The sequence below is a fragment of the Ptychodera flava genome, chromosome 4 (assembly GCF_041260155.1).
Source record: "Ptychodera flava strain L36383 chromosome 4, AS_Pfla_20210202, whole genome shotgun sequence".
In the NCBI taxonomy this organism is placed as follows: Eukaryota; Metazoa; Hemichordata; class Enteropneusta; family Ptychoderidae; genus Ptychodera; species Ptychodera flava.
This window is the reverse complement of record NC_091931.1, coordinates 31585942-31609585: the sequence shown is the minus strand read 5'-3', so window position 1 is coordinate 31609585 and position 23644 is coordinate 31585942. Positions and strand designations below refer to the sequence as shown.

At 39.0% G+C, this 23644-nt stretch overlaps 2 protein-coding genes across 2 annotated transcripts in view; one reads left to right on the top strand and one right to left on the bottom strand.

Annotated features, from left to right (window-relative positions):
* The first annotated feature begins 515 nt into the window (after nucleotides 1–515).
* LOC139132237 (uncharacterized) overlaps nucleotides 516–23644 on the top strand; it is a 50598-nt gene continuing 27469 nt past the window's right edge. The window contains exons 1-20 of the mRNA XM_070698626.1: nucleotides 516–607; nucleotides 1786–1964; nucleotides 3022–3171; nucleotides 6304–6458; nucleotides 7319–7439; nucleotides 8129–8344; nucleotides 9359–9640; nucleotides 10266–10832; nucleotides 12401–12553; nucleotides 13071–13210; nucleotides 13798–13960; nucleotides 14961–15182; nucleotides 15960–16094; nucleotides 16711–16908; nucleotides 17491–17673; nucleotides 18713–18873; nucleotides 20234–20531; nucleotides 21835–22011; nucleotides 22565–22762; nucleotides 23332–23532. Of these exons, the coding sequence (XP_070554727.1) occupies nucleotides 1808–1964; nucleotides 3022–3171; nucleotides 6304–6458; nucleotides 7319–7439; nucleotides 8129–8344; nucleotides 9359–9640; nucleotides 10266–10832; nucleotides 12401–12553; nucleotides 13071–13210; nucleotides 13798–13960; nucleotides 14961–15182; nucleotides 15960–16094; nucleotides 16711–16908; nucleotides 17491–17673; nucleotides 18713–18873; nucleotides 20234–20531; nucleotides 21835–22011; nucleotides 22565–22762; nucleotides 23332–23532 (3877 nt within the window). The 5' untranslated portion in view covers nucleotides 516–607; nucleotides 1786–1807. The remainder of the gene's footprint in view (nucleotides 608–1785; nucleotides 1965–3021; nucleotides 3172–6303; nucleotides 6459–7318; nucleotides 7440–8128; nucleotides 8345–9358; nucleotides 9641–10265; nucleotides 10833–12400; nucleotides 12554–13070; nucleotides 13211–13797; nucleotides 13961–14960; nucleotides 15183–15959; nucleotides 16095–16710; nucleotides 16909–17490; nucleotides 17674–18712; nucleotides 18874–20233; nucleotides 20532–21834; nucleotides 22012–22564; nucleotides 22763–23331; nucleotides 23533–23644) is intronic.
* On the bottom strand, nucleotides 3181–5388 carry LOC139131490 (RWD domain-containing protein 2B-like). The gene is made up of 2 exons (XM_070697563.1): nucleotides 5037–5388; nucleotides 3181–4530 (listed from the first exon to the last, which is right to left on the bottom strand). Exons 1-2 carry the CDS (start codon nucleotides 5253–5255, stop codon nucleotides 3832–3834), a joined length of 918 nt encoding a protein of 305 aa, XP_070553664.1. The 5' UTR covers nucleotides 5256–5388; the 3' UTR covers nucleotides 3181–3831.

The following is a 23644-nucleotide window of genomic DNA, read 5'->3' as shown; positions in this document are numbered from 1 at the left end:
AAAGCATACATTTTTCCTACAGGCCTAAAATAAGATATTGTATGGTGAGGTCAGGCTCATATGATCTCAGAAATAACCATGTCCGTGGTCCGACATTGCGTAGCTCTATATAATAAAGAACTCATGACTCTTGCGTCGTTGTTTAATCGGTGTCGTACTGCCTTTTGTATTTATTGTTGGATGTCCTTCCTCTTGAGGTGGACACCTTATCTTAACATTTACAAAACTGAACAAATGTGTCAAGAACGGCTTGGTTGAAAGGGGGTATTTGACACAGGAACTTCTTGAGCAGTAAGTTAAACTTTTCTTTGGGAAGACGTGCAGCCAGTAAGCATACCGAGTGAGGACTGGGGTGACCGGGGACTATTGGACAACTGAACGTCCGCCATGGGAACACCTGTGTGATATTAATATAACCTGGTTACCTCACATTAGACGATATACGGAGTTACTTGATTGGATGAAGGGCCCGTATAAAACCTTCGTCTGCAACGTTGTCCTTCAGTGCGACTCCTGCCAGGAAGTGAATTTAGTTCGAACGCTGACGGCCGGCACGTACGTTTTTATTTTTGCCGGGTTTAAACGTTTCCTTACGACGTCCTTTGAGGTAAGTCAATTTTTTCAGAATAGACTGCGCTCGCAATGGGTTACTAAACATACAAACTTGTGGATTTCGACCTGAAAATATCAGACTTGTTTGTTGAAATTCTCTGGTACGAAATTAGAGGTTATAGAAAACTGTCAAATATTATTTAAACCACTGGGTAGTTTCTTTCTCACGTGTAACAACGACGAATCGTTAGCGTTTTCCCCAGTTCTCTTACTCTTAAACTTCCCTTCACTTGACTTCTGAATGCCTAGAGGCTGTACTTGACCTTTAGAGTCATGATTCAGGCACTTTCTCGAGGACCTCTTTATCGTTTGCGTATATTCTGCACAGCGGAAACTTCGGGCCATCTCTGCCGGAGCCCACCTGCGTTCTCTAGAACGTATCGGCACAATCGATATCCAACAAAAAGACGATACTCTGAATTCTTAATTCTGACATTTCTCATCGTTGTCGTCAAAATATCCATGTCATTGCGCTCATTAAGGCAATATGCGCACTTCTAATGTAAAAGCTTGTGATAAAAGCCTTCAGAACAGACTAGTAAAATGACAGATATACCGGGAAAGATATACAGGGAACGAAAGCTGTAAATAAACAATCCGTTCTAAGTAACCATTGAACTTTACGTAACTTTATACATGGCCCACAATTGCATCATTTACTTTCAAGCTAGTGAAGTTTCCCAAGTTAACTTTATATTTCTGTCCCTGGCCCTGTGTCGCCACCTTGTGTACCACACATCACCTGTGATTTAGTACACGTGCTCATGCCCCTCGTTGTAATATATCCAGGGCAAGGACGCGGATCCTCACCTTCGGCGGTGAATGGAGTTCAGCGGAAATAATGCAGATCTCGGGGTTAAAAATAATCGCCTGTAGCGGCGCTGTTACAAATTTAAATTCCAACTATTTTATTATTCACATCACTTTGTCTAGGTGAGGTAAATTTAAATGGGGAGTTGCACAGTTTTCCATAGCTGGAGAAGGCGGGTTTTAAAAATTTACTAATAATTGTATTTAAGTAAAGTAATTGATGGGTAAGCTTTAACATTTGAAGAAATATGCATTTCGCATCCGCAAAGTACGTTTAGCCTATGACTCTAGTCTTGATACCCACAAGGACATTTTTCCTGCTGACAGCGGCAATATACTTCAGAACTATCTCTTGCCTTTCAGTTAGCCCGTTGGTGCCCCCTGCATGTCAAAGATGCGGTGGATACATTTCGTGGCGATTTTCTTGGTTTCATTTTTCACAAATACCAAGGCTTTCAGCTTTGACTTTCAACGGATCGTGGACTCTGCACTGACTTACATCAACGATGCCAAGGCTGGTGAGGACGTCCATGTGCGCGTCGGTAAGTTGGAGTTTACGTTCTTTTTAGCTCTGTAGGTTTTCAATACCGAAATTTATTGCTGCGTCTTCTCTTGCATTCGCCTGTCGGCGTCGTTCGGACCTGGGACCAGGCGAGGAAGACGGAAATTTTTCATCAAGCACCCGGTGAAAGCCAACAGTCACGAGGATACGCTGAATTGACGGTCGTGACGACGGTCTGTGCACAGCCGAGGAGAAATGCACGTATGGCAACCTACCTGGCGACAGATTGAACACTTTGGTCTGCATCCTATTGTTTTGACGATGATATCGGACGATTTCTCAATCCAGTTACGCTCGGAAACTCAAATTGTCTTCAAAGGATCAACATAGTAGAATTTAGCTTCTATGACGAGGATAGTTTAAATATAAATTATCGACCACATGGTGTCATCTCGCACATAAATTTCCTCTTTTTTAAATCTGATAAAACTACGTTTGAAATCTACATCAGGATGTGGTGTTGAAGTAATTGGGTTACAAACAACCAAATGGTTCACTCTATTGCAAGAGGTCGCTGACCTACATACAATGTGACCAAAATATTTTCGCTGACATCTGGCACAAAATACGCACATACCTACTAAACCTGTGCTAATTGCGGTAGTGTTGCGAGAATTATCTGCATCAAGACTTAGTGTGGGGATCACGCATTTGATCGAAACTCTGAGGAAGGTGGTCAAAAATGGAAAACTGCACATAATTGGTGATGATTTAGCTTGGCTGCTTTTTTGCAACAAAATAGTATTCACAGAATGTACACTGGAAAAATTTGGACGGAATTCCTGAAAAAAGATGAATGGTCCTCCTGGTCTGAAATGTATCATATTGCATGTGACTAGCCCCTCTTAATTTAAAGGTAAAACCCAAGAAATACTTTACCTCTCTGGTGTAAAGGGTATTTTAGGACGGTTCCATAAAAATGGCAAGGGGGAGGGTGGGGGAAAGCCAATCCCATGACCAAGTGATTTTCAGGCTGGCATATGTAATGAGCTATGTCCATGACATTGACCTACATGTACGACCTTTCACCTTCACAGATGTTGACTCAATCTTGGAAAGATTCCGCAGGTCTGTTGAAGAGATTTCACAACAGAAGCTGACATCGGTCACGCATGCATACGGTATCGAATCTGTCGAAAGCAGGGCTAAGAGAGATATACCAGACACTCTGGCAGACATTCAAACAGGTAATGTGCTTCAGAGGGTTACGGAACATTTCTTTATTGCTGTAAATAACATTTTCTCCTCAATTTAAAAATGATTGTTGACACGACTTGGACATAAAATATTCCCATGCTGTAAGGCACTCAATCTCAAACTGAATTCCACAGCTCAATGACAGATTTCTAAGTTTTGATGGATATCAAATGAGATGTACGTTCCTGGGAGCTCATTTTAAATATTTTCTGAAAATATTATCAACTCTTATCTTGATCTGTTCATGCAATCAAATTTAGACCAAGGACTTTTGGTTTAAAGATGGTGGGTGGCACGTGACCATCGATGAAAACAAAGATAATCTTCATTATCCAAGAGCAGTTGCAAGCAGGGAGTTGTTTCCTTCAATGTTCCGTAAGGGTTCAATTTGACTTGTTGATCAAGGTTCTTCAGCACTTTTTCTGTCCTTTAAGTTGAGGAAAATGATGCATGGTAGATCATTGATCAATTACTTTAACTTGTGTCTGTATTACTTTGTATCAGCCTTGATATGGGTAGTAGTTATATTTCAGTAGTTTTTTCTGTTTAAATTAGGTTGTAGCATTACTCTAAAAGTTCAGAATAGACTGCCATCAAATACCACTTTCAGAATTTCATTGCACAAACGTGTGTTGTGATTGGACACTGCCTTAGGAGGTAGAAACTTTGCCCTCAACGCCTAGCAGGATCTTGAATACATATCCACAGTTGCGTTCTTCCAAATACTGATAGAATTTTCCCAGGTCCATGTGATAGTCCCGCCCGTGAAACCCATGGGCGTCAAATGCAATCTCTTTGAAACTGTCAAAGTACCTGAAATCGTTAAGCGTCTTTGTTTTCCCTTCATCAACAAGAGGGAAGTCTTCTCTGTGTTTGCAGCTGATTTTCTTCCAAGTCCAACGTCTGACAGCATGCCAGAAGTCATCACAGATTTCTTTGTATCCCTCAACACAAATTATTCCCGGTTTGCCTGGAAGACAGAATCCCGTGAGAGCCATATCAGCAGCCATGTCCAGCAGGTCTCTCCGCTTGAACTTGCTGCGAATGTGGTGGCTGTGAATCCACAATCTGGTGAATGTTTCATCTTTGACTTCTGGCTTCTCAGTCTCGACGGGGGCACATGCTTCTGCCGCTGAACTCTCTGATATGTACTTCTCTCTGTTATCTTGCACCCACTGAACTGCTTCTCCTATGCAAATGTCGCCCCTCTCGAGTGAAGCTATAAAGCTCAACAAGTCCTCATTGATTTGTCTTTGTTGCTGTCGAGACAGGAGCTGGCAACGGATGAAAATATCAGGTTCCGTGTTGGGATACTGATGTGGTAGACTGCATATCAATTCAAAGTCCTCCTATAATTCAATTTCGATAAAGAGGCACTGTTATACAATGAAATGTAGGGGAGGAAAATCTACTTATTGAAACACTTGTTCAGTTTTACATTTAAACTTTTAAAGGTGGTGCAACATAATTAGGATTCCAAAATCCGCTAAATTTGATGTTCCTTCTGAGCAAATTGATCGTAATATTTAGGGCTTAGCCTTGATTTTGGTGGTGGGGGGAATGCATTGGGCAAGGCAAATATTGCTAACTTCAGTGAACTTGGCTGTCTCGTTCATAGGTAATGAATGGTACCAAATACAGTAGGAAATTAAGTACAATTAGTGGTAGGGGAGTCTCCAAAACTGCTACTGGTGGCACAAAGTCGATTTTGCTTCCTACCCTAACAGCTTGTAGTGCAGCCAGAGGTAGACTGAGAGTGGAGGCGGAGGATGGGGCACGCGCACGTACCAGCCACTTCTGGTTCAATGTTTGAGGCTTGTGTTTATGCTAGCAAGAAATCTCGAAAATTTCGTACCTTTCCACTTTTTGCTTCTTCCGTCGAAATTTTGAGGGCGAATGAAATTTGAAGAGGAACTTCCTCGGTCTTTCCATCGACGTAATCTTTAACATCTGTTAGTGTGATTGGATCGTCGACTTCGAACTCGCCATCTTGTGGAAACATACTCTGCAGCATTTCCATTTCCGACAGTTGCAGTTCCAAAAGGCTTGAATCCAGGGACCGTGAATCTCCCATTTTTCACAGAATTAAGAGCACTTCTCTCACCACAGTACAAAATGTTTACGTAGAAGACTTAATTACTGTACGGTACAAGTTTCCAGAGGTCTGGAAGGGGAGTAGAAGGGCGCAGCCATTTTAAGAGAACTACGTAGGTTATAGAAAATTAATGATATGGCATCGAGATGTTATCGTTTGTTAAAATAAGAAAAAATTGCATAGAATTTGTTATTATGATTGATAGTCTTCTTAGAAATTGCTTGCACATTCAAACATTTGACGGAACAGGTGATTCGTGTATTATTACAAATCGTAGAAAGAAGTTAAGGTTACTTAGAGGGCTACATGGAATTGTGGGAAAATTGAATCAGGAGGACTCCGAAGAGCATTTGAAGAGAGGCTCGATGAGAGTTGTACAGACAGTACAGGGACTGACACATTTATATAGAATTTGAGAAGGTATCGATGCTTGCAATTTTCCAGCACCTAATAGTGTATCTAAATATTTATATACGGTCAATGCACACTTCTTATATTACATTTTACGTCCATGGAGCCTTGGCATCTATTTTGTCGAAGTACCCTAGCAAATTTTACAGGGATGTCAGTTCTGATATGTTCTGTATGTCAGAGAGCATGGAGGAAAGAAGGGATGTTGGGGAACAGATGAGTTGCAAGGTTCCAAAATCCAAAGTGTTTTGCCTCTTTTCCTATCAGGCTCATCACTCCCCCCCCCCCCCCCCCCCCCCGGCAAGCATGTGAAAAGTTGTGTTGAGCCAAAATGATCTAAACTTATTTTCACCTACTCTCAGTACAGTTAAAATAGTTTTACAGTATGTTTTAGGGGCCTTTTAATGTTTCAAGTCTGTTAGAATGTGACATACAGAACATGTTTATGTCACGCTTGGTTTCACCAATGTGATCGTATACATATCTATGAATGAACTTGACACTATGAAGGCCACAGTGTACCTGTGTACCCACATCTCAGAAGTCAAGTCCAACAGATCTTTACAGTTGTGTTAGACATTGATTGTAAATTGATAAACTTGTTTTTACTTTCCAGCAACATACAGTGTAACCAACCTTGACACAACCCTTATTTCTATCGGTGATGCAAGCGATGCATTTGACATCTCCTTGTTTGAACTTAATGGAGAGTTGTACGGGGTTGTTGGTCTTGATCAAGCGGGTCAGAGAACCACAGAATTTCTTCACCTGGTAAGTTTGTGAAGATGCATTGTGCATCTGTTGCCAAACCTTTCTTGCCAATTTTCGGTCTCTTGGCAGTGCACAGTAAGTGAGGCTACCCACAATTCCCCTTGATTTATTCACTCAGACATTTTTTGCTAAAGCCTTTTTCAATGTTATCAGTTTCTTAACAATTTGTAACTTACAATTAATGTTCAGGGTTATTTGTTAAAACTATGTTCAAAATTATTATGCTTAAAATTTAAGTGAATTGAATGAGAAGTCGATGTTTGGAGGTGCTAAAAATTGCACACTTGTCAAGATAGTCATCAGCAACTAAGATGGCCTCATCATACCACCTGTCAGACATGCAAATTTCCTTTGTTATGAACATTGAAAAAAATCAATACCCTTTCTTTTGCCAACACAGATGCAACTTATTCCCATAGTTTCCTTGAAAATATTGTGTATGGCTGTCAAAAGTCTATGTCCACAAAATTACAAAATTGCTCTCCTCCATGGAAGAGGGGTCCATCTTCTCATTATTCACAGTGAGAAATCAGAAAATTATGATTATCAGAACTGTTGCAAGAATTTTGAAACATGGAAAGAGTTGTTCTGTGTACAGAAGAAATTTGCTTCAGTTCAGGGAGTGATCTCCGTGTGTACAGATCATGGAGAATTGTGGGTAGCCTCACTTACTGTGCAGTGGTATATTTCAAAAAATAGATGCGGCAATTGAGAAGTTTCCACAGTGAAATCTGCTTTTTTTATAGTATACCTTTGACTTACTCCTATCGAGTCAGGTTTTTGAAATGCCTTGAACTTGCTCAGTTTTCCATACTGTATTACAATAATATTTCTCATTTTCCTTTGATCTTCATATACAGAATGAAAGCACCTATACTCTGCTACAGTCAATATCTACTCCAAATGCCACAGGCTATGAAATCTTAACTCTTCGAGGCAATATATACACAGTTGTTCTGAGAGACTCCTCTGCCAAAAATGGTAGGTGCCAGTAATGGTTGGTACAAGCACGGGCCCTCCTTGTGGAGGGGCCGTGGTACAAGCACTAAATGACATAGGTGACATTGTATCATGATTTTACGAATTAGTCATCAATGTCAGTGTGTTTCATACACAAAATCTTTTTTTTTTGTGACTAAGTTTGGTATTCGGTACCAAGGCATTTGGAGCAATAAAATAGCGGTGTGATTTAGACTAGGAGAGGGGTTTGCGGTCAAATGTACAAAAGCATAACCCCAGTTTGTATCAGTATCTAAAGAAAGTCTTACTTTGGATTAGTAAAAGCTGATCGAATAAAAGCAGACCAGATTAATACCACTGGTATAGTCATGATTTTGTACATACCCATGCCAGCCTATTTAGGGACAGCATTACTCAGTACATGTCTCATACCAAGACAAATACATGTGTATGTACGACCAATTATGATGAGCAACTTCATCTAACAGTTTATTAAGAAGACTGATTTAACTTGCATTAATCTTCAGTAAACTTTTGATGTGCAACGTGTAATTACAGCATTAAATCATAATTTTTAGACTTGCATATGGATTCTATTTATTCTACAGCAGCTGGTAATTTCCCTTTTGAAGTTTAGGACAATTGCTGATATATGTGCAAATGTACATTATAATGTACATGTACTAAAATTTCTAATTTTGTGAACACAGATGGTATCCCAGCGTACACTAGTGTGTTGAAGTTTGATCCAAATGGCGCGTCGGCAAACACAGAGATACAGAGACTGTACACACCTGGCGGTTCATCCATTGAAGAATTCTACCATACTATCCTCGGCAAGTCCTGTATAGCCATTGCTAATGCTTACAAACAAGGTGCAGATGACATCTCTCTGAAAACCAAGTCTTCAGTTTACTGCTGGGAAGGTAGGCAATGGTTTTCATCTCTGTAGGAAATTCTCCTTACAGTAGACAGAAGCTCAGACTGGAATTTAAATTTTGCGTTAATTTGTTGTTTGATGTCATGATCAGTGTTTGCTTTTACAAGTATTTCAAATCACTGATTTTGTGCAGAGTTGCTGTGTATAGGGCGCAGAAGCAATCTAAGATTGAGAGAAAATACTAGCTGTTGTTCATCATACTGTACCATAGTAACAACATTTGTAAGATGGCTGCCTTTGCAGAGCTTCAAACAATTGCAACGAAGATTGATTTCAGTATCTCCACATTGTGCTTTGCTGAAATTCGTTCTGATTTGAGCGGAAAATTGTCATTTTATTCTTTACAATGTTAATTTTCTGATGCAAGATATAATGTATCATACATAACATTAAGTTGCAAATTCCTTTGACTTTAGCTCCAAGGAATATTTCAAAGTAATAAAGTGCAATATGGTAGTACTAGGCTTAAAGCCCCAATTGCTGCAAATTTTATGCATTATTTCCATGATTTTATTTTCAAACCTAAGTTCGTGTAAACGTGCTAACTGTAGGACGTGTATAGAAGTATCAATGCTCACTGATTTGTACCATGACTACACGAATTGAATAATAACCGGGTGCAGTACCCATTTAATGGAGGAGCCCCCATGGAAAAGTACAAAAACCAGTATTTCCTGCACATACAAATCATGATCATACTACAAACAAGTATGATGTCATTTACTTGAATGCACAACACTCAATGACCAACATTTTGTTGTTGTACATATCTTTATTTTCTCAGTAATATTAGTTTTTGAATATGGCGGGAAATCTAAAATGATGCAAAAATGTTTGAATTTTAAAGCCACTTTCGCCACTTATAACAGTGTTATGTACTTTTTCAGTCTTTAAAGGGTCTTATTCAAAGAAAGCCCTTGGAAAACAGAGGATATGTTGAGGTCCGTTTATTCACAGCTATTGGAGCTTTAATATGATTTAATTCTATTTTCTACGAAAGGTGCCTATTTTGATGAGTTTGTCGACTTCGAGACCATAGGAGCACACGACTTGAAACCATTTTACATCCACAATAGACTCTACCTGGCTGTTGCTAACCATATGGACGATGATGGCAACACGGGCATCGACTCTGTCATCCTCATGTATGATCAACACGAGAGGTTGTTTTTGCCTCACCAGTACATCCGCACTGAGGGCGCTGTTGACTGGGAGGCGTTCACCCTTGGAAGTGGATACAAGCAGGAGCATTTCCTGGCTGTTGCTAATGGACCATCATGGTGTAAGTCTTTCAGTTATTACATTCAGTTAGATTTCAAGAAAAGGGTCTTGCATCAGGACTGACACTTTGGTTGTCTTTGCACAAGTTTGGCTTGTGGGTGATACAAGTACATGTATGAGGCGCAGCCTAAATATCCCCTGTATAATGTGATTACAGTAAATCATGACCGTTCTCTTCCATTTTGCAAAACAAATTTATCTTGAACAGGGTTTGGCGACTTCTCTGATCATACTTTAGGATATCATAATGGTTGAATTGTTCCATTTGTATTTTTGACAAATGTCCTATCAAACTCCCGGAGTAATCCTATGGGAATACCACAGGACCAAAAACTACCCCATTGGACTGCAATGAGGCGTAAATTGACTGTCCAACATTGCCTTAGAAACCTGGCAAACACACAAAATATTTCATTTCTGTGAGACTTTGGGCTCCTATTTTTTGTCTTTGTAAGGGTGCTTTGCTTGAAAAATGATCAGTTGAAGTAAATAGCCCTTGCCTGCATTCCAAGCAAAGCACAAATGACAGGTGTGTACAAAGCAGTACCTCAGATAATCAGCCAAATTTACATTGTTTCAAGATTCTCCTTATCAGAGCATCTTACATCATATCAACTTTCTTGCAGTGGATTTGGAACGCCCTCAGGCTGATGGTTCCAAGACTGTTGAGTCTGTCATCTACAAGTACAGCCATGGCCAGTTTGTGCCGTTTCAGTGTTTTCCAACCACTGGTGCCAAAAAATGGCAAGCTCACAGCGGGGACAACGGCGAATTTGTCCTAGCATTGTTGCATGCCGGCGGAATCACCCTATATGAGTATGACGGCTGGAGATTTGTTGCTGCAAGGCCCACACCTCGAAATGACATCCTTTCCGGAGCCACCATGATCAACTCCGCCATCGTGTACGATTCGTTTTGCAACATCGTCCTGAACCCTAATATCGCGGACAGCCATAGCTTTTTTGAGTTCAACTTCACCGCTTCTTACCTGGTGCAGAGTATCAGACAGAATGTGACCGAGCAGTGCGATGCAGCCGCGGACAGGCTAGCAACGGCCACTACCCAGTTCAACGACCTCACTGCTGCGGCGGACAATCTAGTTTACATAAATAGCAACCAAACTCAAGTAATCACGGGACACAAAACATTCACTGATGACATGACAGTGGAGCAGACATCTACAATTCACAAGAGTATGTACTTCATCATCTGCTTTTCAGATTGTTTATTTTTTTGCAAATTCGTTCTTTAAGGTTCCAAGACAAGAAATCGACCTTTCAAAGCTAACTATTCTCTATTGGTTAATAAGCTCAGAACGCCCATAAATTATATATTTTCCGAAAGCCTAGATATAAGGAAGCATCATAGGCCAGTGGTTAGAGCAGTGGACTCACAATCAAAGGATGGCGAGTTCGAGCCCCCGCATGGCCGTGGTGTTGTCCTTGAGCAAGGCACTTTATTCCTCATTGCTCCTCCCCACCCAGGAGTGATGGGTACCTGGTAGGACAGTGGTTGTAATGTGTGTGTTTAGCTCTGCTGCGCTTATTGGCTGCACATGTGAGCTGTTGTTTGCTCCCCAGGGAGTTGAGTGGTATCATATTAGATCCAGTCACCAGGGGTAATAATAATTGTTAAAAAAAGCGCCTTGATCACATGTACTTGTGGATATGTGCGCTATATAAGAACCCAATATTATTATTATTATTATATAGGGGAACATTTTTGTTACCATAGTGTCACCATTGTTTACATAACTATCACATGATATGTAATTTGCATAACCTTTCAAAAATCAGTTTTCCCTATGATTTGTTTCAATGCTCTGAGATATGTGGCTGAAATTTGTGTGAGTGCAAGCTGTCCTAGGGATCTTTAAAATTTGTCTTAGAATTTTTTTAAACCTTCTTAATCAGTTTTTATGCCAGAAAAATTTCCAAAGCAGCAAATTTAACCCTAGTTCATTCTTTTAAAATTGTGCTAAATAAAACTAAGCAAGATCTGAGACACACTTTAGAAGAGCGTTGTGACAGCTTGTATTCCAGCAAGTTTGAGTCAGATATTTTGAAGTACTAGTATTGAGACAAAACGTAGGGAAAACAGATTTTTGAAAGGTTATGCAAATTACCTGTCACGTGATAGTTATGTAAACAATGGTGACACTGTGCTTACCAAATTGTTCCCCTATATCTAGGCTTTCAGAAAATGTATAATTTAGGGGGGTTATAAGCTTATTAACCACCAGAGAATTGTTAGATTAAAAAGGTCAATTTCTTGTCTTTGAACCTTAAATGCAGTGCAATGCTCACTCCATAAGGCGTTCAAGGCATTGTCATATTTGTCAAATGTCATTTGGTGATTCAGAGACTATGGTTCTTTCCTGATGAAGTTCTGAATGTAGTGTTGGGCAGTTTTAAACAAGCAATATATTCTAAATAACATTGAATCATTTCACAGAAATGTACTGACTCAGTATATGAAATTTTAAATTCTACCTTGTATGGCCAAACATTCATACGGACAAAATACAGGTCAAAATTCTTTGAAAAGAAGTCCTCACAAAGTACTTGATGCTCTAAATTTGATTTGTTTTATCAATTTGTATAAGAGATTGTAATTTGTCATTTTTCCATAGTTTTGATTCTTTTCTGAAAATACTTTTCAGTTTCTATCAAGCGGGACCCCCATTTCGCTTTGTACAGACAAAGCAAAATGTAGCTTCAAGTACCTTCAAGTGTTGTTAAGCTTTTTTCTTTCATTTTAGTTGAGGGCAACCTTGGCGGCGTTTTTGACAACTCGGAAGTCTACACACTCAACGAAGTCAAAGATAATATCACACGACTCCAACAGAAGATCTTGGAGCTTGACGGCATCTTGGACAATTCCATGAAGGTGAATGAGGATCAGAGAGTGTCAGGTGAGATTGTAAAGATGGTTCACTTAGTGTGCCCTGTAACTTAGAGATATTTGGACTCTCAAACTTTTTCAATTTTTTTCTGATCTTCCACTTTTCAGGGTTCATTTTGTAGCTAGCTCTGAGATAGAAAAACTTTCACGGTCTTAGTTTTTTGAAAATTGAAAATTTTATTTTTCTCTATAGAGTTAGCACAGGGATGGTTGCCAAATCTCGGCAAATCTCGGGTAATATTTCTAAAGTACCAAAATTTGCATAGTGACCCCAATTTTTATTCTTAATCTGGTGTCAGATTACAAAATGTGGTACCAGCAACACAAATTGCCAATATTTGAAATTGAAGATGGCCACCATCCTTTGGTTAACTTGGTGGTGAAGAGATTTTTTAAATTTTTACAAGAACAAGATCGAACATTTTATCTAGTCCAAGCACTTCAAAATGGGCCCACACGAGAGGTATATCAGAAAAGAATTGTAAAAATTTTAGTCTAAACTGTCATATCGTTTCTTCCTATCGCAGGTGCTAAGTCCTTCCAAACTGTCCTGGTCAACAACCTTCATGTTGATTCAACGTTCACTGTCGTCGATGCTGAAACTGTGAACAGCTTTATTAATCTCACAGACTTGTCAACCAATGTGTTCACAACAAATCAAAACCATGTAAGTTCAAAATTCCAAAATGATATGCCTGCATCCCTATACATATCCACTCTGCTCTGTGAATATTTTCATCAGGTCATCTTACGTGTGCACTTTCTCACTTCGTCAGCCCTGTTTTCATGGAAACTTCCAAGCCCTATTCAAATGTTCTCCTACACTGCATCTAGATCAGATACCAAAGTCAAACTCGACAAGTCTTCCATTTTCATTACCATGGTGCATGAACTTGCATTTTTGTATTTGTGCAATTCAGCACTGAAGTGGTACCAACTTGACTGCAACAGAAAATATGCTTTTTTCTTGCCACAAAATTGTAAAGTGTTTTGATAGGTGCGTACTAGGCATAATCAAATATACTAAAATGTAAAACCATGAAGTGATGTATCATATTCCTTTTGACAGTGTGCAACTGTCATTTTCCTGCCACCAGATATTCAAAACAAAGAAACAAAGTTTCAGCAAAGTTGTTATGCTGTTCTCAAATCTTACATTTCAAGTATTGCAAAATCTGTGCCAGACATTGAAATATGTATAGTACAGACTTGATAGAACAAATTGACATACAAGACTTGTACTTGTTCGTATAGGACATCTACGTTGATTTGGAGTTTGAGGATAATCTGATAATCCAAGGTAACCTGGTTGTAAATGGACTTCTTGATGGCCATGACCTAGATGATGTGGTGACCTTGGATGCTGACCAGACACTGACTGCAAAACAGTTCTTCAAAGGGCCGGTCAGCTTTACAGGTGAGTACATGTATGTACAGGCACGCTGTGCAGGTAATGACTCAATGAAGTAGGTGGATAGATTAAAGCAACATACTACACCCAGCGATGGTATACCACAAGATTTTGACCAGTTCACGACAGATGCACAAGCGAGAGTGAGTGCATATACATGTATGTTGTGAACTGAGTGTTCCAACCGTGCTTTATCATGAATACAGCATGGTTTTCACATCTTGACAAATCAGACCACTGCATTTGTGCCATCAATATACTGGTATGAGATGCCATGTTTTGCTCTTTCTTTCTTATATCACTTGTCAGATTGGTACAGAAAGTTTTGGGTACTTGAACAATTTGAATTTCGGTTGGTATTGTTGTGCCACAAAGTTCTTAATATCTCACATCATTAAAATACTTTGCAAAACGTAATCTTGGTCAACCACTGCTTTCTTGTACATATATCCCATCTCAGAAATATTACTAAAAGTTCTTGTGTTGAAAACCAATTTACCATATGAAGTGTAATTTTTGATATTTCAAGAATAAATTCCAGATTTAAGCCTTTCACCACCATGGTTTGGCCGAAACCCATTGTTATCAATGATGATTGTGGACCTGTTTACAGGGAACTGGGGATGAACAGGTTAAGGAAATGATGGACATTTCTGAGATGGCTTGTACGCACAGAGTTACAAACAAGCTTGAATGGCTATGTATTATACTGTATATTCATTGAAATAGCAATCTAGTTCATTCAAACCAGTTTTCATGACTTGCATGACATTTATGCCATCAAAAAGGCATTAAGGTACTTCTGTAGCCACAGTTCAGTTCTATCATAACCCAAATCTGTTTTTTTTCAGAACTTTTCCATAGAAATGTCGGTTTTGAGACAAATTGGCACCAGTCATCGATTGATGCAAAAACTATTGTAATCTCTTATGCAAAACAAAACTGCTTAAATTATATTTTCAATACAATCTGCAATACGATTCAACCATTTCCTCTATCACTGCAGGTCCATTGGATGTACAGGGAACCGTGGATGGTGTGCTGTTGACTCCAAGCTCAGTTTTACTGACAAATGATGACGGTGCAACCCAGACCATGGCTGGGAAGTTGTCGTTCGTTGGTGAAGTGAACTTCAACCAGATTAATGTTGATGGATCGGTGGACGGTGTCGACTTGTCAACTTTCAAAGACAATGCTGTTTACGTTGATGGTAACCACAATATTACAGGTGCGTCATCACTTTTACCGGCAATATGACATACAAATAGAGATCCCAATGACTCTGAAAAGAGTGTACATCTGAAGTTTTGAAATCTGCCCTTTGCAGACCTCTCTCAAATGGCTTTCATTAAACTCTGTGGAACTGAAGAGCAACTGATCTAGTTGCCAATTTCAAATGGTCATTTACAACTTCATGTTCAACAAAGTCAAAATGACAGTACTAGAAGAACTCTTCCCCCCCCCCCCCCCCTGCATCCCATACATGCATCTTCATAAAGGGTTACATTTTTCCAGTTTTTGGTTTGAGAAAATTGTCATTTTGAAAACAAAAGCTGTTTGCATTAGCTTTTCTGCCAATTTTTTTGTTGATTTTATTTATGCTTGAAGAATATTTGCACTTTTTTCCCATTTTTTCAAATAAATGTGCCAGTATTCTGTTTCTTTTTTAATGTAAATAGGCATGGCATGTATGCTTGTTGGACTCCAATGTTGGTGTATGAGCCATATACGTAAATGAATCTTGCTCTGTTCTCACACATAACAGCATTTCATCAGCTTGGTATGCTCCATTCAATAGGACTTGTATAGCAAGTTATTACTATGAAATATATGCAAAGTTGAAATTGACAGAGTTTCTGTACTGTGCAAATTATACGTCTGGTCAAGAATACTGTCCGTAAAAATGTCGAAACAATTTCACTCCATCGATGCACAGGGTTACGTGCGCATGTATTTTTGGCACTTGTCAGTGAAATGCCCAACCCTACATTCATTTTATATTCAGGTGTGAAGACCTTCTCCAGTGAAGTGGTCGTAGATGGCAGTCTGAACATCCTGAATAATCATCTGCTGGATGGCGTACAGGTAGACGTACTCGATGGAGAGGTTTTAAAGAAGAGTGGCACCCAACAGATCACTGGTCAGTAAATTTGTAGGTCATTCTTTCTTCAAAAATAGCGCAGCTAAAATGGTGTATGATGACATGTTGTTCGAGTCAAGGGAGAAATTCAAGAAACATTCGGGCATTGATGTTTACAACATGTGTAATATTGTTCGGGAAAATGTAAATTCATTCTAAACTTGTAGACTTGGATAATTTCTTTGACGTAATTCTAATGCAGTATAACGCGCTAACCACTTCTCTGAGACAAGAGACTGTAAACCTGTGAAAACCGTAAAATCAGTCTTATTTAGGTCTTACCCTACATGTATAATATATTGACATTGACTGTATCCGTAACAGATTCTAGTATGGAATAAAAGTTGTGCAGGGTGTTCCACAGACTCGGTACACCCTAGAGATCATGTGATAGCAGTACAAACAAACCCAACTTCGCAAGCGTATGTGGAAACGCATGCATTTCTATAATTGTTTATGCACCTAGTTTTGTTCAGTACCATGGTCCATTGGACATTTGCTCCCTCTTAGCATGAAAGTACCATTATGATTAAAAAGTCAAATTTGTCTCTTGAAGTTCTGTGGAATTAAAATCTCAAGTAGATATTTAACTTTATATTTTTTTTGTTGCCTTCAGGTTCTCCAACATTCAACTCTCTGCATGCCTCAGCTGATATAACCGTTGACGGGACAGTAGATGGTCTGAACATCCCTGAAGACCTCCTGCTTGTCTCACAGAATGCAACGATTACCGGAAATCTAACTTTCACTCAAGATGTTACCGTAAGCAAGCTACAAGGCAGTGGTACAATTGACGGAATAAACACCAACCACGGTTAGTTGAAAATAGACCAGCAATTTCTATCAGGCAGTGTCAGTGATTAGAATGTACATAAGTAGAATTTGCATGATACAAGCTATCTTTTCTTAGTATTATTATCATGCTGAAATTAAATCACATTGAACTATAATGTGCACTATCTACTCACAATTATAGACATTAAGTCAGACAAGAAGTGGTGTTAGTTTTAACCTTTCGGAAGCAAAAGTCAATTTTTGCCACCTTTATAAAATATAACACACACAATTTTTTCCCCCAAAGTCTGATCAAAAACTGTAGCCAATAAAAAGTTATGCCATTTTGTCCAAATTTATAAAATAAATTACAGAAAATTGATAAAAATTAGAAAACTGATGCAAAGAAATTTTTGAGGGAAAAATTTCAGCACCCAAAGGGTTACATAGCTAGCACACGTGTATTTTTGAAAGTATTTAACCGTGTACAGAGTTCTAGGTGTAATCTTTTAAGTAAAGCTGTGGCGTGGCCGACTTGTGACATGAAAACATTGCAGCAAAATCTCTGCTGCAAATCTGCTATAAAAATCAGTTTCATATGAAAATCTTCATTTCATTTCAGCTGGATCTTTTGATGTGATGACACTGTCTGGAAACCAGAATGTAGCAGCTGCCAAGGCTTTCATGGGTGACATAATGGTAGACGATGCATTATCTTTCCAACCTAACATGGAGATTGATGGAGTGGATGTCTCGGCAATGGCTGCCGATTCTGTGGATTTGGTCTCTCCACAAACCATTGACGGTACAGTCTACTTAATTACACTAATTTTCCTAAATGTACTTTGTCGGCACAATATGTGCCGTTTTGGGTCAACAAAGTTTTTTCATCGATACTTTTTTTCCAATCAAGTTCATTACAAGGTCTCTTAAGATACATAGGGAGTCATTTCCAAAACAATACAGTTTGACAGGAAAGCCAGAATACCGTAAAACTTATGATTATGGCTATTATGCCAATTGCCTTGAATGGCGAAAGCCCTTCAGAATTGGCAATTCCATACATACATGCCGAGAATTCGCCAATCATTCACTTGTTAATTATGTATGGAGGCTTTTAATTACTCATTAGGGGAGGCTGCATTAACTTGCATGGTACCTGAAACCCGAGTCCTTGCCTGACCAACTCGGGTGACAAACAGAAGACTTTTAATCCCCAAGGTGTGAATGTTCCATTGTTATGTTTATCTAATCCAGCTGGTGCTGTTGTACTGCCATTGTAGGAGAGGCAGGTCTGTGAAATTGATCCTCTAGGGAAGTCGGGTATTCCTAAGTTAATGGAGCTTTCCCATAATGTTTATAAACAGTGGCCAATTTTTATTGTTACTACTTAGAGTTCAAACAGAAGTGCTGGAAGGGTTGGTCTTAACGTTTTGTCATTGTAGTTTGTTTGTTAGCTATTTTTTCTCACCGTTTCTGTTCTTCATTTATACTTTAAACCTTGACACAGATTATGATACTTTTAAAGGTATACAGTCACCTGTAATCTAAATATGCCCATATATGGTCAAAGGGGCGTTCCTTGGTATTCAAAATGCTCATGTGAGGGCGCTGTTTTAAAAAAGCGGCAACCCACTTAAAATCTATGATTAGTTAAAATCTATGATTAGTTAGATTTTCTCCTACCATGGTAACAGTATACCTTTAAGCTGCATGTGTTGTACCGGTATGTGAAATAAATTAATGAATAAACAAACACTGCAACACTGAGAATTTTCATGAAATGTGTTGAAAACCGCCAACTAGCTCGTACATTTTTGTCAAACATTGATTCCTGTCTTCAGGATCCAAGATATTCAGTGGTAACGTAACAGTTCAGGGTACTCTAGACAGTGCTGGTGACTTGAATGGAGTGGACACAAGTCAGATGGCTGGTAATGTTGTCAAGCTGAGTGAAGGAATCGTGCAGACTCAAGCTGGAATTGTATTCTCAGCGGATACTACGGTATGACCTAGCTTCAATTGGCAGTGTCATTCCTTGAAGTAGCATAGTCCATGCCTATAAAGAGAAATTTCACTCATTGAAAAGCATTTTTTGAACACTCAACCCACAACAAGACAAATGTACTCTTCCGGGTCTTTATCACATCCTTCACCCGTTCTGCCACCATACTTTTGCCAAAATTCATTATCAATTGTGATTTCTGATCTGTTAACCAGGAATTGGGGGGGGATTATGTGTAGAGGAGGGAGGAGGGACAGGGTAATGAACTGCCTAATCCAGAAAGCTTCTCTGCGTGAGAAATTTACATATTGATAATTATGCAAGCTGTTGATATGATATGGTTTTGCTTGTGCAAATCAGTCTATTATCTTGCACTTTTGTATCTCTTTTTACAGTGTGTGGTCTGCACATCAATAAATATGTTGTTTGTCTGATAGTGTTTATTACAAAATTATAAAAATTCACCAGATATATGATCCACCGGTGTTTATCCTATTCAGACCACATCTGACTCGCGTTCAATTGCCCCAAACGTTTGATGCAGGAATTGATGAGTGAACTTGTCCAGTCATCAGAGTAAATTCCTTTACTGAAATTTGAGCAGCTTACACTGTACCTTGTTTTGAACACTGGGAAAATCTGGCGGATGAAAAATGTGCACAATGTGGAATTAGCAAAGGAAATGTGGTTAAAACACTTGAAGCTTGAAAGTTTTCTAGATTTTGACAGATGAAGAAGCAGTACCACATCATAATTCATTTTAAAAGACCAATGAAATGGTCTTCCACACAAATGTTTGGACCGTGGCTCCTTAACTCAGTGTTTATTTTCTTGGTCATTTATTGCACATGTGTGCGGGATATTTGATGAATAAAAGTGACATTTGTGAAATTGCCATGTTCTGAAAGTTTGACCGCTCAGATTTTGGCCTCTCCAAAGATTGCTGGATCTTTAAGTATGTATGTAAGTAAAATATTTCAGATCTCTCATGATATTTAAAACGAGACTGGGGACCTCCATTTGAATTGTGTAACATCCTCAGCTTGTTTTGATGAGAGCCATTTCAGTTTTGTTTATGGTCTGCTATTGCTACTTTGAGTGAACAGGTGCCATCACCACCTGCCTTTCAGTCAACTACGGCCAGCCACATCGTACCTGGTGCTAGGCCTAGCTGCAAAAGCTGTCTCTGGGAAGTGTACCAGAAATCCATAAATCGCAGATTTACCAGCTGTGGTAATGTTTTTGATCAAAATATTATTGGGAATACCTTCCAGATAGCTATTCCAATGGATACAAAGACAGAGAGAGACCATTTCATGGATCCTTTAAAATAATAGACCTTTCCCGTTTTCATCCACAGTTCAATGCTCACTTGATCACCAACAACCAACACAAGATACACGGTGCTGTCCTGTCTGACTTTGCTACACAAGGAAGTTCGGAGACCATCGATGGATTCAAGACGTTCGCAAGTGATGTGAATTCCACCGCCAATGTTGCTGTGACTGGTACTGTGGGTGGCCACGATCTGTCGGACATGGAGAGCAACGCCTGGCTATTGGCGGACTCTGGTGCCGCTGTCACAGTGTCTGGTACAATGGATTTCACTGGTGGGGTATCTCTACAACAGAATTTGAACCTGACTGGATCAATTGATGGTAATTATATAACATTAGTACAAACATTTACTATACATCAAAAGATCTTTCTGATTGGACAAAACTTAATACCACATTTGGTAAAACAGTATTGTACCATTGGTAGAGCTGAAATGGACTCAAACTACCATCGGTCATTGACTGAATGATGCCTGGTTTTTTTACGGCGGGGAATATTCTAAGTTAGGAGAAATTAAAGTTACAAAAATGGAAAGTATGGATATTATTCAGAAAAATTTAGCTTTTAAAAATTTGTTTTAGAAAGTGCCGTACTGGAACATTAAGCATGAGCTTTGCCATACCAGAGTACTGATAATAACCTTTTGTCTTCTTCACTTAAACTGTTATTGCTTGATAAACATGCAACATGTATCCCCATGTGTTCACAATGCTTTGTCCCAGCCATTGAATTTTTTCTATGATGATCGCTAAATAGTTCTACTCCGAAATACCAAGTGCTGTAGTACAAAGAAACCAACATGTACCCGGTGCAAACGTGCATGGAAATGCATGCATTTGTGTCTGTTTGTGTATATGGTTTCATTTGTACATATTGGTTAGTTTGAATCCTGGGGTTATAATCCATTATGAAATGTACTTTCTCCTTTTCAGATATTTGAACTACTGAGGAAACCAATTTAAAACTCAAAAAACACAAATGTTATCGTTAAATAGAAACATATTTTCGTGTGATATATTTTGCGATAATACCCTCTGCAGGACACAGTGAACGTCAAATTTGTTGTGAAAGTAGCTCATAGCACTTTCCCAGCAGAAAATCCTGCCATGATCTAGTGCATTATACCAAAATCCAGTGTATACCAGTTAGCTTTAGGGTTTTCTTATCTTCAATTCAGTTATGTCTAAATATATGAGTTACTATTAGGAATATGGGTAAAAACCTTGTCCTCGTACCTACTGTACTGGTGCGTTTATATTCCACATGCATTCCACTTAGTGTTGCGACAGAAATTCAATATGAAAAGCGGTCAAACTGCTTTCAACTCTATAAATAGATCAAGCCTAAGTGAAACTCATTGCAGTTCAACAGCAGATTCTTTCATAACAAACTTCCATGTGGATGGTCAAATTTTCACATGACTCTTGCAGAGTACATACATGTACATTATGCCTTCTGACTGGTATCCACAATTTTATCACAACAGTTAGTTTATATCGGTGAAAATTTATCTTAACTTGCACCACTCCGTGTATACATGACATGTACAATTTCATCCTCATGTCATGTGTTCCGTCTCCATGAATATAAATTACAACAGCTTCTTGATTTGCTTACTTTCAGGCATACTGCTATCAGATGCTGTCACTGTATCAGGTGCCCAGTCCATCTCTAGTGAGACCACATTCTCCAGCGATCTGCACGTAGACGTCTTGACTGTAAATGGTGACATCAGCATTGATGGTACACTCAATGGCCTCAATGTAGTCAACATTGACGCAGACACCCTGAAAGTTTCAGGCAAGTTGCTGGTGATTTTTTTTTAGGAAACCTGAAAAGAAGTATTTTTTCTTGATGTGAGGGAAAAATTCTTGCCAAATCGATATTGCTCCTCTTCCAACTCTGAATGAGCAGATATGCACCCTCAATGGAAGATCAGCAGTAATTAAGGCAAATTTTAAATTCGTGTTGAAATTAGATGTACTTTAATTTCTTTTAAAATGCTTATTCATTATAACATCTATATTCACTGTGGTAACCCTAATCCTGCCAAGGCTGAAGATAACGTTTATTTTTTCAAAGTCCAGAAGCTTGCATTCAGGGGTCCATTATTTTGTCAAGTCTGCGACATTCAGCTACACGTAGGTCTATATTATAGCCAGCCAAGGGTGGAGACCAACACCACATCTAGGGGAATTTTTGGGGGACTTAAACAAGTACTCTGTAAAATCCTTTACACTACATAAATTTGAAGGTACAACTACAGATAATGTTATCTTCACTGAAACCATACAATTTTTTTAAAGTTTCAAAAAGTTTCAAAAACTAAGTACATTTTATTCTGGATTTTTAGGTACACAAATTGTGACGGGGCGAAAGATCTTTGTGGATGAAATTGAAGTGAATGGTGACATGACAGTAGATGGTACTGTCAATGGAGTGGACCTGTTTGAACTGAAGTCGGACGCAGTGATGGTTGACGGTGTGCAGACCATCAGTGGAAACAAGACCTTTGCTGCTGTCACTAGGGTCGCTGCACTGAATGTAACTGGTATGTGTGTATGATCAAAGTCAGTCTTGCACGCTGTTGGTTGTCATCCATTTCAACCCTTCAAGTGCTGTAATTTTTTCCCACCAAAATTTTTCTGCCACATTTTGCCAATTTTTATGAATTTTCTGAAATTTTTGATAATTTTAAACCAAATTGACATATTTCATTGGCTACAGTTTTTTATCAAAACTTTGGCAAAATACTGAGAAAAATTGACTAGGGTATATTTTGGGAGAAAAATTGACATTGGCGCTCAAAGGGTTAACATTGCAAAGTCTGTGTGCTATCAGGCCATACCTCATTTTAGAATGCTGTGCTTACAGGCGTTCTTGATTGGAATAGTTTTTAATGAAGTGCATTTTACTCTAATATGCCCTTGTAAATCTTTTGAACCAGGTGTTCTCTCCATTTGTGTCAAAAACAGGTCTATTTACATAATTATAAATTTCCAATGTACAAGTACTATTGTGGCTCACTACCGTAGTTACATTTATCTGGGAGGCCTCTAGACTGCCACATCAACTTTCAGGAACCACAAATCTGTAAAAAATTCCGTTGTTTATCCACAGGTGACATTGACGGCGTAGACGTTGAAACTTTTGTGACTCGAGTGGTCACCCAGGACACGGCTCAAAACATCTCTGGCTTTCCAGTCTTTGACAATGATGTCCAAGCCAACAGCAATGTCACGGTCGTTGGCCTTATCAATGGCGTTGATCTGGACGCACTGAAAGATGAAGCACTGAAAGTAACAGATACCACTTTTGGTGGTAAGTCACCTTGTTGTGGTTTCCCACACTCTGTTGTATCTCTGGACTTGTCATCATTGATGTTAATTTTCACTGTAGCTGGTAAGAGTTGTTGACAAAGCAAGCTTTCTCC

Bases quoted from the DNA above. Each gene is read 5' to 3' on its own strand.
- LOC139131490 (XM_070697563.1), bottom strand. From the start codon at position 5,255: ATGGGAGATTCACGGTCCCTGGATTCAAGCCTTTTGGAACTGCAACTG. The intron at 4,531-5,036 runs GTACGAAATTTT...ATTGAATTATAG, and splicing joins AAGAAGCAAAAAGTGGAAAG to GAGGACTTTGAATTGATATG.